Raw genomic sequence first — 17,348 nt, 5'->3', positions numbered from 1 at the left:
CAGGAGGGTCTCGAACCCATGGGCTCAGGCAATCCACTCACCTCAGCCTCCCAAAGGCGTGGGATTACAGGCTGAGCCACCGAGCCTGGTTTAGGTCTAGACTCTTACAGGAGAAGCTTCAACCCGAACTTCAGATGCTCATCTTTGGCCAATTTCAATTCCTAGCTTGGAAGAATTGCTATTATGATATTATTATTATTTTTTGAGTTGGAGTCTAACTCCTTCGCCCAGGCTGGAGTGCAGTGGCACGCGATCTCCCGGCCACCCCAGCATAGACCTGCTGGGCTCCAGTAATCCTTCCGCCTCTGCCTTCTGAGTAGCTGGAACTGTAGATGTGCGCTACCACGCCCAGCTATCTTTATTTTATTGTAGAGACGAGGTCTTGCCAAGTTGCCCAGGCTAGTCTTGAACTCACGGGCTCAGGCAGTCCATTTGCCTCGGCCTCCCAAAGTGCTGGGATTACAGGCTGAGTCACTGAACCCGGCCACTATTATGATATTATTAATATAAACTTCTTGAGCCTTTTCTGGCAGTGTTTTCCTTACTGTGATGGTAGCCTCGAGAAACTGTTTGGCCTTTTTTCAAGGGTTTCATGCACTTTTCTTATTTTCTGTACCAGAACAAATTTATGTCAATAACTTGCACCTTCATGCAGTTTTAACCCATTGTGTTGCCCCTCCTACTGGTTCTTACACTTCAAACTATATCTCTAATTGTGTAAAAAAAAGCTGTATCCTGGCCAGGGGCAATAGCTCATGTCTTTAATCCCAGTATTTTGGGAGGCCAAAATGGGAGGATCATTTGAGGCAGGAAGTTTAAGTCCAACCTGGATTAACATAGTGTAACCCCATCTCTACAAAAAATACATTTTTTACTTTATTTTATTATATTTTATTTTTGAGTTGGTGTCTCACTCTGTTGCCTAGGCTGGAGTGCAATGGCATGCTCACAGCCACCGCAGACTCAACCTGCTGGACTCAGGCGATCCTTCCACCTCAGCCTTCCAAGTAGCCAGAATTACAGAGGTGCACTACCACGTCTAGCTAATTATTATTTTTTTTAATTGTAGAGATGAGGTCTCATCAAGTTGCCCAGGCTGGTCTCAAACCTGTGGGCTCAGGTAATCCTCTCACCTCAGCCTCCCAAAGTGCTGGGATTACAGGCTTCAGCCACTGCACCTGGCCAAAAATAAGTTTTAAAAATTAAAAAAAAATTAAAAAATTAGCCAGGCATGGCTGCATACATCAAGGTTACTGCGCAGGAGGCTGAGGTGGGAGGGTCACTTAAGACCAGGAGGTTGAGGCTGCAGTGAGCTATGATCACGCCACTACACTTTAGCTTCAGCAATAGAGTGAGAACATATCTGAAAAAAAGTTGTATCCTGTGGTAAAGGAATGATAGGTATCGGTAAATAGATGGGAATATTGTTTTTGGTGGTGGCTAGGACTTTCTCAATGTTCCTAAGATCATATTACATATGGGTGCTTACCGGTTGGTCTAGTTTCCTCTTTATATTTAGCAATTAAAAAACAAAACAAAACAGCTCTATAATATTCGTTTGATATTGTCATCCTTTGTAACATGTGACACTTGGGTTATGCAGGCCAGTGGTTCTCAAACCTTTTAGCATCCTTGGAGGGCTTGCTACAACACAGATTGTTTTACTCCACTCCCAGAATTTCTGTAAGTCTGATGTGGACCCAGATAATTTACATTTCTAACAAGTTCCCAGGTGACGCAGATGTTACCAGTCACACTTTGCAAACCACTGATGTAGGTCACCTTAGGTATCCTTTTCCGATAGAGTTGTCACTTGATAAGCTCTATATCCTTATTCTGCTTGAATATTTTTCTCATAAGCCCATATCTCATCTTTAAGCATTTGTCATGCAGCATCTTGGACCTAGAAGTACCTAACCTGGGTTTTCCCCTCATTTTCCACTGGTTTCTCATTCTCTGTCTCTCTATTGTTCTGTTGAGTTTCTGCCTCTAAGGAGATTCTTACCTGTAAGGTTTCCTCTCTCTTCCTACTCCAAAATGTGCACACCCAAGTTCAACCCAGATGTTTATTGTCATGGGCGTGGCCATGCTCACTGTTGCATAATCTTTTAAAAATTAAGACCACATGCGCAAATATTTCAAACTCCCTAAATAAGGATATGTTCTGAGTCTTGAGCAGATCGAAATAGTTGCTCATCTACTATTTCATTGTCATCTACAGAAAATGAACTCCATGAATTGGGATTGCTCAAGGATCACTCTTGGGAGAGGCAGTATTTCCAGAATCATGGTTATGGAAACGTGATTCAGGATGACCATATTCCATTTTTAAGAAGAGGTAATGTGTGTGTGTGTGCATATGCAAATTTTTGACTTATCGTATTTATTATATTTTGTGTGCGTTTTGAAATTCCAAGACTACATATCACTCATCCACTCTTAAAAGTAGAGCAAGGTCAATGTTTTTAGCCTTGTCTCATTCCCAAACCATATTTAGCTTTCTGGTAGAATCAGCTAGCTCACTTTAGCAGTGAAACACCCCAGGTCTCTAATTGCTGCACACAGCAAATTAAGAAGCAAATAAACACGAATAATTTTTGGTGCATTTCAAATCACTAAAACCATCCTTCTCTAAAGACTAACTGTGCCAAATTTAGATATAAGTGATCTGAACCAACCTAAAGCTATTTTAAATGATCTAAAACAGACAATAAAATTAACTTGAGTGAGTACCTATCTTTTAAAAAGAAGTATGCAGATTGTGCTATATATAAACTTTCACCAATAAGTGTCTTCTAATTGTGTACCTGGAAGCTAGAAGTCAGTCAGGTGCTCAGGTCAAAATGAATGGAAGGCGAGGAGTCCAGACACTTTTTCACATGATGTTTATGGATACCAGGTACGATTCAGATGCAGCATTTTACACTTTGATATCCTCTAACCAGACCACGCTCTTCAGGTTTCAAATGAAATGACAGAGTCCACCTTTGTTCATCAATATGGAGGAATGAGGGGCTTGACTGTAAGTGCTTCTTTCCTAGTCTTGCCCTTCTCAGTAAATGGTCTACATTTATCCAGTTGCTCAGGTCAGAGTCCTGGGAGTTGTCCTTAATTCTGCCTTTTTCCCGTGTCCCACGCCCATGTCTCATACACATTCAGTTTTAGATTTTCAAGGTGGCATCTAAGTATAATACCGCTATGCAGCACTTTGTGCTAATTTCTTAGAACTAATCCCCATTCCCCCTGTTTTGTGACTATCTACAAGTTTGAGGAACCATTATATTTAATTAGTTGATTAATTAAATCATCCATCACTTGAAGTCGTCCATCATGGCTTCTGTTTTCTCATAAAAGTCATTCCAAATCTTTGAGGACACCTTTATATTCTTTTCTACACCTAGAATATTTATGAAAGCTCACATCTCACCAGCCACAGTGACTCACACCTGGAATCCTAGCACTTTGGGAGGCTGAGGCAGGAGGACTGTTTGAGCCCAGGAGTTCTAGGCAACATAGTGAAACCTTGTCTCTATAAAAATAAAAATAAAAATAAAAATTAGCCAGGCATGGAGATACATGCCTGTCACCCAACTATTTGGGAGGCTGAGGAAAGAGGAACACCTGAACGCAGGAGGTCAAGACTGTGGTGAGCCGTGATTGTGCCACTATACTCCAACCTGGGTGACAGAGTGAGACCCCAACTCAAAAAAAAAAAAGAATAAACAAAGTTCACATCCCACTGACATCCTGCCTTCCTTTTCATAGAGTTAAATTGTATTCTGATATCTTGTGTAACTCTGGGGTTTTCTGGTCAATAAGGTACCGATATTCTTGGTGTCAAGATGGTAGATGTCTAAATCAACCCGAGGACTCTTGGGGTAGCCTTCCAATTGGTCTCCATTTTTTGCTCTTGCTTCCCCATTCTTTGTATAGGAGCTAGAGTTATCTTTTTAAAATATAAATCAAACAATGCCACTTTCCTCTTTTTACAATTTCTCCTCTTTTTACAATTCAGTGGAGAGAGAAGCAGGTAAATAAATATGAAACATGATTTTAGGGAGTGATAAGAATTAACCAAAGTAAGGGAATAGAGAATGTGGGAGCACCACGTAAAACAGGGGTGTCCAACCTTTTGGCCTCCCTGGGCCACATTGAGTAACAAGGAATTGTCTTGGGCCACACATAAATTATATATGATAGTATATTTTCAGAATAGGACTTCTTTTAAAATATTTTTTATTATGGGGTTTAGAAAAATGAGAACAATAGAAGACTAGTAGGAAATTTGACCTCATTTTTGTGAAATGAATTTATCAATGTCTGGTTCGATAGGATTGGTTGTAATTCTCAGTGGGTTCTCAAGGTGCTTGTCAGAAATGCTTGTTTGAATTTTGCTTTTCATGTGCTTCATAATTGAAAACAGCTGCTCACAAATGTATGTGCTGTCAAAATGTGATGTCATGAATAAGGTGTGACTGTGAACTTCAAAAATGGAACTATGCATGGGGTCGTGAAGAAAATAGATGCTAAAATAGACATGACATTAAAAGATTTTGTGGGGCCACATTCCTAGCTGTTCTGGGCCACAGGCGGCCCACAAGCCATGGCATGGATGTGTCTGGTGTAGAATAAAACCCAAAGTCTTTACCATGGCTTCCAAGGGCCTCTATTTTCTGACTCAGCTCCCCCTCTTCAATGTCACCTCTTACCTCTCTCTCCACACGGGCCTTCTTACTGTTCCTTAAGCAGACCCAGCACACTTCTACCTTAGGACTTTTGCACTCGCTAGTAAAGCTGCCGGGAGTTCTCACCTCACCCCAGATCTCTGCATGGCTTGCTTCCCCTGTGGTGTGTTTCTCTATTTTAATGTTAGCTTCTCCAGGGGGCCTTCCTGGACTTTAAATACCCCCTCTCTTGGTCTGGCCACTGGTCTTACATTCTCTAGTCCCTTACCTTGGTTAATTCTTCTTCATAAACCTTTTCACTCCCTAAAATCATGTTTCATATTTGTTTACTTGTTTCTCGCTCCACTGAATGGTAAGCTCCATGTGGTTGGGGCTTTGCCTTTTCACGAATGAAATCTCAACTTCTAGAACAGAAACTGGCACTTAGCAGGTACTTTATAATTATGTGACGAATTCATGAATATGTATTTAGTGAATGACTGATTTTGGAGTGCCCGGGTAAGCTATAGGGAGGTACATTGAAGATGATGAATTCCCCAGCTGTCTTTGTACGTGGAGCACTCCTTCTGCTCGAAGAATGACACTTCCTAGCGTACTTGGTGGAAATAAGCACTTAATTACAAGTTGGTTCTTTCTCATTAGGTGTTCCAATTCTGCATTTGATACCATCTCCCTTCCCTGAAGTCTGGCACACCATGGATGACAATGAAGAAAATCTGAACGAAGCAACCATTGACAATCTAAACAAAATCATCCAAGTCTTTGTGTTAGAGTATCTTCATTTGTAATATTCTGATGTAGATTACGGCAATTGCTTCTAGCATTGAAGTCAAAAGTCAAGGCACCGTTTAAAATAATCTGATGCCAGACAAATACTGTGTGATGACATCTATCTTATAGATCCATTTCTGGGTGTCTTTAATGCAAGACCAGTTCTAGAATCATTATAGAATGATGTTGTGTCCTAAATTTTTCATTCATTTTTATTTACAGATTAAAAAAGGGAGAATGTAAGAAAAATAGAAAATAAATATCTTTTAAAAACTGTTTTAGATAAACACTGTGAAACAAAATCAGATTCATTTATTAAATATTGTAGCCTTCTGAACAGCACTTAAGTGATGGTTGCGATATGTAGCCTTTGTTTTATGATTTTTCATATGTGAGAATCTACTGAATATAATACAAAGCAAAGATATAGTTTGAAGTCTTTCAAATTTCTTTGAGGAATCTTGGTAGGGTTAATATCATGGAAATTAAAATCAGAATTAAATGCCATGTTGTGAATTTCTTTTTTACGTATTATAAAAGAAGAATCATATGATTTAATGCATAGTCCAACTTTAATAGAGTTTTACAAATGTAATATTTTTATCGTAAAGATAATATGGACAATAACATAAACATTGGAAAATGGAGAAAAGAAGAAAACTATAATCCCATTCTATCGACAGAATCACCATTGACACTTAGTTTTTTCTCACTTTTTTAAAGGCAGGGTTTTTATTACATAGGTATAATTAAACTGTGTTACAATGTTTTGGGTTTTTTTTCCTGCTAAACTGTGTAGTTACTAAACATGTATTTACTGTTTAGATCTTGGGTTGAGATGAATACAGAAAAAGATTACTGTTGGCCTCCAAAGTCAATATTAAGGAAACACAGTAGTAACATAGTAGTTGTAATTTTTGTGTAGATAAATTATATGATATTCAAGTTTGGTTGATTATATAGAGCATAGAGCATTCCCCCCCCCCCCCGGAAAACATAGGCATTCCTGAATTGTCTTTAGCTATAAGAAATAATTGTCTAGAAAATTATCTAGAACAATTAATTATCTAGAAATCTATCTTACGAATTAGTCAATTAGGAAATGTATCCTGCCATAACTGTTTTCTGTGTGATCCCTGCTTGGAGGAAACATTTAATAAATACTCACCAAAATAGTGTGTGGGGGCTGGGTAGAGTGAGACAGATAAGCTGGGTGCAGAAGCAATGGCAGGTTCAAGTTGACAGTGGAAGTCAATGGGAAATGATTTACTTGCTAACACGGACTTCTCAGGCAAGAAAAGAATAAATATAATTTTATCTACACAAATGTGTATAATTATATACAAGAATATAATCAGAATTATATATATATCATACATATACTGGAATAACATTATCCGTCTGTAATTCATGTTGGTAAAATTTACAAAATTTGATTTTTCTAGAATTTCTCTTTTTTTAAATTTGTATTTATTTATTTAAATTAAAAAAATATTTTTTTGAATCAGAGTCTCACTCTGTTGCCCAGGCTGGAGTGTAGTGGCACGCTCATGGCCACCACAACCTCGACCTGCTAGGCTCAGGTGATCCTCCCACCTTAGCCTTCCAAGTAGCTGGAACCACAGGCATGTGCCACCTCACCCAGTTAGTTTTTTGATTTACTGTAGAGATGAGGTCTCACCAAATTGTCCAGGCTGGTCTTGAACCTCTGGGCTCAGGCAATCCTCTTACCTCCATCTCCCAAAGTGCTGGGATGACAGGCACGAGCCACTGCACCTGACTGATTTCTTTTTATTTTACGAATCTCATTTTAAAGTCATGTAAAGGAATGTCATGCCTTTGTGAGTTAATATTAAGAGTGAATGCTGACTGAATATGAATTCTGTGCCAGACAGTGTCATAAGTGCTTTACATGTTTTTACCAACTTAATCCTCACAACAAATCTCACAACATCAAACCTCATTTTATGATACCCAGATTAGTTAAGTGTATTCTCCAAGATCATGTGGCTAGTAAGTGGTAACAGCAGGTTTTGAATCCAAGCAATCTGGCTCTAAAGCTTATGCTCGGAACCACTATAGAGTATTGCCTCTATACATGAAAAAGACTGCGGAATATTCTTAACACCAAATGCAAAGCAACAGTTGTACCTTGATATTTTTATAGGTCATTTCCTCAGTTTTAAATCATTGTCACCATGATTCACCTGATCATGTAGGCTCAGAGGCATGTTGTTTCCATGCAGAATGACCATGTAGGCTCAGAGGCATGTTGTTTCCATGCAGAATGATTTCTCTGCTGTAGTAAAGGCTATTTTTGCATTAGTGTGGATATAACAGAAATCAACAGGAGTGGTTCCAGGCTAAATAGAACCTAAGCCAAAAAGCAGGATTAAAGGAAGATGAGTTTTCTGGATTAATTTTTGAATGAGAAGAAACATTTGAAAGGAGTTCAGGGGAAAAAAGCATCTTTTTTTTTTTTACGTGAGAAAAGAAATGATTTAACTGATGATATTATAATAGTACGAAACTAAATTTTAATAAGGAACCTAAACATTTGCTGAGTACTGCATACATAATTATAAGTCTAAATGATAAGCTCCTTTTGAAGCCGGATGAAATTAATAGATCTATGATAATCTGTTGAGTTGACATTAGTTGAATTATTTTCAGAGGAGCCTGGTGGATAGGTTGAAATAGGATAAAAGGAAAAATAAAACATAAGCAGCTTAATTCAGTGACGGTTTCCTTCCTTTGAACAGGCATATCCTAAAATTCTGTTCACAAAGAGTTTGCACCAAAATGGGAAAAGCAGTCATGATGTCAGAAAGGGAGACATCTTAAGGTATCAGCCTTGATAGTCTTCTTTGAAACATGCTCTGTGTAATTCATGCCAGTCAGAAATATTACTTCTTAAGAATTATAGCCGCAAAGGCAATGCTCCATAAACATGAGGTTGCATGTGGAATTTTTCTATGTGCATCTTGGAGCATTTTACTGCCCCTAAGAGAACAATTTGTACATTTTGTCTATTACTGTCAACCCGGCAACACATAGGGCTATTTTTCTTCTTTGAGAGAAATGAGTTCAAAGGAAAATATTCATAAAAGAGTATTCATAACCTTGGCATCTAAAAAAATCATGAGCCTGTTATTGTAGCTTGAGGGCTGTGGCCAGAAGAGAAAAGACAGAGCCTCCGACATGGAGAAATGTTTTAGATGGTGAAGAAGTTGTCATCGGAACAAAGCAGCTCATGTTTTCAGTTCCAGCTCTGAATCCTTAAGCGGTTTATTTTGTGAAACTTCTTTCTTCCATCAAAGAAATACATGCATTATGATACTGCAGCAAAATCATGTGAAAAACTGAACATTTGCTCAATCAACTCGGCCCAGCTGGAGGTGATTACTTTGCATAAAGGAGAGACGGACAAGATTCAAGACACTTCCATTCCATTTCTTTAATGTACCGACAGCCCTGCAGGAAGCTTGGTCACAGCTGATTCTGCTGAAAATCAAACCTCAGTTTCCGTGCGAGGTCTAAATCTGAGGGATAAAGGAAATAAGGAGAAGATGAGGGAGATTATTCAGGGCAGTCATGGTAATTTAAAGCAAAGCTAATGTAGGAAATTTGGGGAAATTGCTTAAATTTGCTGTCCACGAGGGCACGGGGTTGTCAGAACCAACCTTCCCATCAACCCTTGGCTTCCAAGATGAATATATGAAAGACTGAGGTTTCACTCTCAGTTTCAGGGCCACTTTCTACGCAGCCTGAAATTCTAAAAGTGGTTTTGAAGTGGTTTAACTGCCTCCTCCCACTTCCCCTTTCTCGATCACTTCTCTGTCTTCTTTGATGCATCACTTTCAGCCTTCAAATAGAGAAATGACCACTTTGTTGCAAGGGGCAGATCCCACTGTGCAAAACCACTGCTGTGCTCCGTGGAAGGGCTGAAGTGGCAGGAGAGGTTGTCAGCCCGCTGAGCCAGTAGGGTGCTATAGGATACCCCTCAAATCCTCCTCAACATGAAAACTGGCCCCAGGCTCCTGGCAACACATCCAGCAGCAATCATTTATGACAGTTCTGAAGAGAACCGGGATGAAAGGACTGCCTGTGTCGTGGCCGTATGCCTCAGCCTGAATCGGGCTGGCGTCCTCACGCAATGTGAAGTCATCTTATTGTGCTCGTATTTCAAAGGCAACGCATGGAACATAACTGGCTCTCCAGACCCATCTGAATTTGCCAGTGGAGGGTTTAGGACATTTGTCTGAGAATCACCACAAGGAGCCCACAATTGCCAGGAAGAGAAAACAACACGGTTTAAAGCAAGAAAGCCAAATTCACAAAGATGGCAAAGGTAACATTAAAAAAAAAATAGAATTAAAGACTCACAAATTATAAACAGCCCTGAAAACTGAATACTCTTACAGCTACTGAATACTGGGTGGTGGGGCAGGTCCTTGGCGCTCAAGGACTTAATGTTTGTGGTTTGGGTTAACAAAGAATGACGTGTAGAAAATTACACGAGCTAAGAAACTGGCGTGAAAGGGACTGAATGTCACTGACTACCAGCTATCAGTTTCACTGCTGTTCTGTGACACTTGGGAAGTGATAAGCCCCACTTATTTGTAGAAATGAACCCCTTACCCAAGCCAACTGCTCTTGCTGGAGATGTCAGAGGTCTGGAAAAATGATGGTTGCAGAGAGAATAGCTTTCTTTTTTTCTTCTTTTTTGAGTCGGGGTCTCTGTCTGTCGCCTAGGCTGGAGTGCAGTGACATGTTCGTGATTCACCACAGCCTCGACCTCCTGGGTTCAGGCGATCCTTCCAGCTCAGCCTCCTGAGTAACTGGGATGACAGGCAGGCCCCACCATGCCTGGCTAATTTTTTCATTTTTTATAAAGACGGGGTCTTGCTATGTTGCCCATGCTGGTCTTGAACTCCTGGGTCCAAGCAATCCTCTTGCCTAGGCCTCCCAAAGTGCTGGGATTACAGGCATAAGCCACCATGTCTGGCTGATACATGACATTTCAGCTTGGTTAGAAAGGACCTTAGAGATTTTCTAGCTTACTGGTTTTCATCTGGGTACTATCCCCAGGGGGCATTTAGAAATGTATATCTCTGTATGTATGTGTGTGCATGTCTATGTAGTAGAATGGGTGGTGGATGCTTGACTGATTCAGTCTCTGGGCTGGTAGATGGAATCCACTGATCGACTTTGGCCTAAAGCTCCTGCCCATCCTGTAGCTGGGGGAAGGGTCAGCCCCCTCCAAACCACAAGGATGAAGGCGGAGAGGAGGGGGTTCCCCAAAGCAAGGTCTAGAGAAAGGATGCCTTTACAAATGACAGCAACAAGTGTCCACTGTGGCAGGTAAGGTTGATCACCCGTGATCCTCAGGTCTGGAACCACATGGCCTTTCTCTTAACTTACACACCACGGGGCATCAGGATGTTGGTCCTTCATCACATCATGAACTATAGGGTCAAAGTCTTGAAAGAAGAGCATGGGAGTTTTAAGGAGAGAACACATTTTAGGCTTTAAGAATCTGGATTCGGAGATGTCTAAATTCAGCCGGTCCTGTTTCATTTCTCTGCAGTTGGATCCTGGTGTTGGACATGGATGTTTGTCAAAGAAAAAGTTGCAAACCTAAGCTCCTGTTTTCTTCAGGACCACTGCATTTCTTCCTCAGGCCTGTAGACAAATTGATAGCTTAAGCATCTTTGGATATTTGAACGTGTTAACAGCTCACCTTGGCAGGAGGTGAAGAGTGTAAGAGCGTAGTATATGTTAAAAGCCAAGAAAAATGTAGGCTACATAGGAATTGACCAGGATGAGGAAGCTTCTCTCCAAGAGGAGCTGACAGTCATGGACGAGACCTTGTCCAGACACTGCCCAAGGTTGGGCAGAAAGAACGGCTGATGGAGATTAGGGTGGGTGGGAGGAAGGAAGGTTTGCTGACTCACTGACTCACTGTGAATGTTTCAGTCCAGCAGAATTCTCTTCCAAGTCCAAGTTCCAGGTGGCACTTTGATGGAATATAAGCATCTTACCCCACTCCTCCGGGGCCCCTACATGGTGTCAGGCCAATGCATGAGGACCAGCCAGGTCAGAAGTCTCTCTCAAAGTCATTGTCAGACACAGGGTGGAGTCTGAACTGAGGTTGAGGCTCAGAGGCTGGGACCAAGAGAGTAGAAACCAAGTGCTTTAGGGTCCAAACGGGCCTTCGAAATGTCTGCTGTGGTTTTCACCCTCAGATTGAGACGGTCCCTGGGGCTGCACCGCAGGGAGGGTCCTGGTCCACATGTTTGCCCTTTTCCCTGTGGTAGAATGTGCTCCGACCAGTTTCAGAGTTTTGTGTTTTAAGTAGTAGAATCCTTTCTTCAAAGGAAATCTCACATGGAAACCCCAAAGATGTGGAGCGGATCTGGCTGAAGTAGGGAGAGAGGCCTGGACCTTATTGGCTAAGCCTTTTCCAACCCCTCCTTGCCCCCAACTGACTCCTGTAGGGACCCTCAGCGCCACCGTGGAGATCAGGGTTCTGCAGATTGAAGCCTGGAACTCTGACTGGATCCGCAGGCCCCTTTCACTCAGTTCTCAGAGGCAACGACTTGGCCGATCACTGGCTCCTTGGCGTATAGGTCACTGCTTTCTCATGACTGTCCTATTTCCAGTCTCTCCTTCTGTGTCCTTTGCTGCATCTTTAAAAAAATTTATTTATTTGCTTATTTATTTATTTGAGTCTGGGTCTCGCTGTTGTTCTGGCTTAAGTGCAGTGGCACAATCACTGCTCATCATAGCCTTAATCTCCTGGACACAGGCTATCCTTCTGCTTCAGGCTCCGAGTAGCTGGGCTTACAGGCATGTATCACTATGCCTGGCTTCTTTTTCTTTATCATCTTTTTTTTTAAAGACAAGATCTCAGTATGTTGCCCTGGCTGGTCTCGAACTCCTAGGCTCAAGCAATCCTCCTGCCTCGACCTCCCAAAGTGCTGGGATTACAGGTGTGAACCTCCGCACCAGGGCTTTGTGACTTCACTGTTGTCTTCCTGACTCCTAAAAATCAGAATATTCTGGGCTTTGTTCTTGGACCCCCTCTCGGGCGATACTCCATTTCCAGGTGATCTCATCCTGTCCGGCAGCTCTAAAATGACGTGCAGATGACTTCACAATTTATGTCTTCTGTCCTTATCTCTTCTCAAGTTCCAAATATCTCCAATGGGGAGTCCCAAAGGCAACTCAGTGAAGAAATGCAGAATTGGACTCACGGGCCCCAGCACCCCCTCGCATCTCCTTCCCTTCTCGTTAACTGGACATCTTTTGACGCTGGTGCTGACTCTTCTCTCTCAGAGGACATTAGCAAGGCCTGCTGGCTTTCCTCAGCCCTATATCCCAAGTCTGAGCCTTGTTCCCACTCTGGTTCAGGCCACCATCGTTTCCCACCAGCGTCCCTGCTCCATCCTTGCTTCCTTAGTCTCTTCCCCACACAGGAGCTGAAGCAAGCCTTTAAAATTGCAACTTGGGGCTAGGCACGGTGGCTCACACCTGCAAGCTTAGCACTTTGGGAGGCTGAGGTGAGAGGATTGCCTGGGCAACATGGCAAGACCTCGTCTCTACAATAAAAAAAAATGAGCCAGACGTGGTGGCATGTACCTGTAGTCTCAGCTACTTGGAAGGCTGGGGTGGAAGATCACTTGAGGCCAGCAGGTCGAGGCTGCGGTGGTTGTAGGCATGCCATTGCACTCCAGCTGGGATAGCAGAGGGAGACTCTGACTCAAAAAAAAAAAAATTTAAAAATTGCAATTAGTCATATTACTGCTCGCTCAAAACCTTCCACTGGCTTTTCATTTCTCTGAGAACAGAATCCAGTGCCACCCCCTGGCTGACAAGCCCCCCATGACCTGGCTCCCGCACCTTCTGACCTTTCCTCTGACCACCCTCTTCCTCACTTGCCTCCCCAGCTCACACTGGACCCCTGGCTTTTCCCAAACAAGCTGGGCACAGTCCTGAATCAAGGTCTTTATCACTGCTGCTCCTTTGGCTGGCATGCATCCCCCAGTCATTTGCAAGGGGTTTGCCCACATTTCCTCTGGGTCTCTGGTCAACGGGTACTTCGCTAGAGAGCCCTTCCCTGACTCCTTCCTCCTGTCCCTGGGGCTTGCCATGCTTCCAGCCTGGAGAGGCCTTAGTGACAATTACTCCGGAAGCTATCACCATCAACCGATTCACCCTCTAACATAGGAGTGCCCAACCTTTTGACTTCCTTGGGCCACACTGAGTAAAGAGGAATTGTCTTGGGCCTCACATAAATTATATAATATAGTTAGTGTAGATATATAATAAGGCTTTTAAAAAATACATTTTTAATGATAACATTTAGAAAAATGAGAGCAATATAAAATGAGTGGGAAATTTGACCTTGTTTTTGTAAAACTCATCTATCAACATCTGGTTCAATGGACATGGTTGCAGACCTTAGTGAGTTCTCAAGGTGCTTGTCAGAAATGTTTGTTCGAATTTTGCTTTTTGTGTGCTTCATAATGGAAAGCAGCTGCTCACAAATGCTATGCTGCCAAAAAGTAATGTCATGAATAAGCTGTGATTGTGAACTTCAGAAATGGAATTATGGGTGGGATCACGAAGAAAATAAATGCTAAAAAACACATGACATTAAATTTTTTGTGGAGGCTGGATGTGGTGGCTCAAGCCTGTAATCCCAGCATTTTGGGAGACCGAGGTGAGGGGATCATCTGAGCCCAGGGGTTCGAGAACAGCCTGGGCAACTTGGCAAGACCTCACCTCTACAATAAATCAAAAAGTTAGCTGCTCATGGTAGTGCACACCTGTAGTTCCAGCTACTTGGAAGACTGAGGCGGAAGGATCGCCTGAGCCCAGCAGGTAATCAGTGACAGGTGGGAGATAGGAAGAGACCAAAAATGAGTTGCTTACCCTTCCTCTCTCCAGTGGGTTGCTTTGAGATGTGGTGATGTTCTCTGATGCTTCAGTTTTTTGTTGTTGTTATCCCAGGTAAGTTTTTATCAATAAAATCTTAACTTTAAGGTTTCTAAGAAGGCCAAATACATGTGTTTGTTTTTCTTTTATTCAGCATTAACAAAAACAGATTGAGAACCTATTCATGAAAATAGGTTGATGACCTACGATAATGCCAGCCATTCCTTTAGGCCCTAAGGGGATGTTATTTGCTGTCATAGAACTCAGAAAGTCATGGGAAGATTGAGACAATGAAGTGTCAGAAAGGATGAAGACCCCTGCCGTGAGTTATAATAGGACGATATTCAGTGATCACGGGATGACATGAAGGAGGGTACATGAATGTACACTTCAGAGGCTTCTGGAAGAGACAGAGGAAAAACCGTCTTTGGTGCAGAGCTGCCATCTTGGCAACACCACCTGGCATTTGTCATTCTTCCTTCCGGACCTCACTTCCTGCTTTCTTCACTCTTACTTTTCCTAACTTGCACCCTCTCCCATAAAACCTTAGCTTTTGCCTCGGCTCTGATTCCTAGGGCTCTCCTGTTTGCTTACCTGTGTATCATCTCTCTCTCCCTTCTAGAATGTGAGTTCACAAGAACAGGAACTTGCTTTATTTGCTGCTACGTCCTCAGTACTTGGCCCAAAGTAGATGCATATTAAACACTTGTTGAATGCATTTCACTATGAGAAGACTTTTCTTTCCCAATCCTGGACCTTAGCCAGGATGATCCATGTATGAGTCACTGAAACCAGGATGATTCACTTGTAAGTCACCTCTGGTCTCATTTGCAGCAATCGCCTTGATGCCTCTTGCTTTGACTCTGCCCTTAATCTTACTGACTGCTCCCTGTTCTACCTGTGATATGCAACAGCCTCTGAATCAGACTCCCTGAAGCACTCTGCCCTCCTCCAATCTAGACTACGTGCAATAGTCAGAGAAATCTACTAAACATGGGTCCAGATCTCATCACTATGCTACCTAAAACCCTCTAATGGATCGAGCCCTGTGGCTTATGTTTATAATCCCAGCACTTTGGGAAGCTAAAGTGGGAGCAATCTCTTGAGGCCAAGAGTTTGAGACCAGCTTAGGCAATACAGCAAGACCCTGTCTCTACAAAAATAAAAAAAATTAGTCAGGGTGGTGGCACACGCTTCTAGTCTTAGCTACTAGTGGGGCTAAGGCAGGAGGATTACTTGAATCCAGGAGTTAGAGGCTGCAGCAAATTCAGATTGAATCATACATTCTAGCCTTGGGCAACAGCCTGAGATCCTGTCTGTAAGTAATTAGCTAATTAATTAATTTAAGTTAAAAAAAAACCCCTCTAATGGCTTTTCATGTCACTGAGAATTAATATGAACTCCTTACTATGCCTCCAAAGTCCCTGCCCACCCTAAAACTCAACCTTTTGCCCCCACTTTCTTTCTTCCTCTTTAGGCTGCTGCTCTTGAACTTGCTTAGCTCACATCTGCTGCAGGGAGACTCTTCTGCTCACATCTCCTTCCTTGACTGGGGATTCTCTTTCCTCCCAGTTCACATGGCCATCCCTTTCTTGGCCTTCTCCCAGAGGTCCTTCTGCACATCCCCTTGTCCAAATTAGGTCCTTCCTTGCATATTAACTCAACACTCTGCTCACTTCCTTTATTATTATTATTACTATTGTTATTACTAAGTTGGGTTCTCATTCTGTCATTGAGGCTGGAGTGCAATGGCATGATCATGACCAACGATCAGAGCTCATGGCAGCCTTGACCTCCTAGGTTCAGTCAATCCTTCAGCCTCAGCCTCCCAAGAAGCTGGGACTACAGGTGTGTGCCGGCCGCCACCCCTGGATAATATTTTTGATTTCTTTTTCAAATTTAAAAAAAAAATTGTTATTGGCCAAGCACAGTGGCTTAAGCCTGTAATCCCAGCACTTTGGAAGGCTGAGGTGAGAGGATTGCTTGAGCTCTCAGGTTCGAGACCAGTCTGGGCAACATGGTGAGACCTCGTCTCTACAGTGAATAAAAAAATTAACTGGGCATGGTAGCATGTGCTTATAGTTCCGGCTACTTGGAAGGCTGAGGTGGAAGGATCACCTGAGCCCAGCAGGTTGACACTGAGGTAGCCATGAGTGTGCCATTGCACTCCAGCCTGGGTGACAGAGTGAGACTCCAACTCAAAACAAAAACAAAAGCGAAAACATAAATTTGATTTTACTTTAGAGATGTGGGGTATAAGTAAGGATTAACTACACAAGTAGGCCGCATGCAGGTAAAGTTTGGGCCTCCAATTGGCCCTCACTTTCCCTGGTATAGGACCAGGTATCCTTTGTGTTGTTATGTGCTCCCCACCCCTGGCAGTGCCCAGTGACTTCCAATCCCTTCCTTGTGCTAAGATGATTAATGTTCAGGTCCCACTTATGAGTGAGAACATGTGGTTCAGTTCTTTGTTTCTATGATAGATCACGAAGTATGATGGTCTCCAACTCCATCCAGTTTGCTGCGAAGTCCATGATTTTGTTCTTCTTTATGGCTGCATAATACTCCATCATGTATATGTACCACATTTTCTTTACCCAATCCACTTTTGATGGGTAGCATGGTTGGTTCCATGTTTTTGCTATTGTGAATAGTGCAGCTATAAACATGCATGGGCAGGTGTCTTTTTTGTAGAAAGATTTATGTTCCTTGGGGTATATTCTCAGAAGAGGGATTGCTGAATCATATGCAATTTTTAGTTCTTTTAGGAATTGCCACACTGCTTTCCATAGAAGTTGAACTAGCTTGCACTCCCACCAACATTGTAGAAATGTTCCCTTTTCTCCGCAACTGCACCAGCATCTTGTTTTTTTGACTTGTTAATGATGGCCATCCTTACCCGAGTTAAGTGGTATCACATTGTAGTTTTTTTTTTTTTTTTGGTTTTGT

At 42.3% G+C, this 17,348-nt stretch overlaps 1 protein-coding gene across 1 annotated transcript in view; it reads left to right on the top strand.

Moving 5' to 3' along the window:
- QPCT (glutaminyl-peptide cyclotransferase) overlaps window positions 1-5,963 on the top strand; it is a 25,962-nt gene extending 19,999 nt beyond the window's left edge. Inside the window, exons 5-6 of the mRNA XM_021712626.1 lie at window positions 2,222-2,338; window positions 5,328-5,963. Coding sequence (XP_021568301.1) covers window positions 2,222-2,338; window positions 5,328-5,473 — 263 coding nt within the window. The 3' untranslated portion in view covers window positions 5,474-5,963. The remainder of the gene's footprint in view (window positions 1-2,221; window positions 2,339-5,327) is intronic.
- Window positions 5,964-17,348: the final 11,385 nt, after the last annotated feature.

This window comes from Carlito syrichta, unplaced genomic scaffold, assembly GCF_000164805.1.
Source record: "Carlito syrichta isolate Samal-C Ts95f unplaced genomic scaffold, Tarsius_syrichta-2.0.1 Scaffold90614, whole genome shotgun sequence".
Classification (NCBI taxonomy): Eukaryota; Metazoa; Chordata; class Mammalia; order Primates; family Tarsiidae; genus Carlito; species Carlito syrichta.
This window is presented reverse-complemented; position numbering and strand designations above follow the sequence as displayed.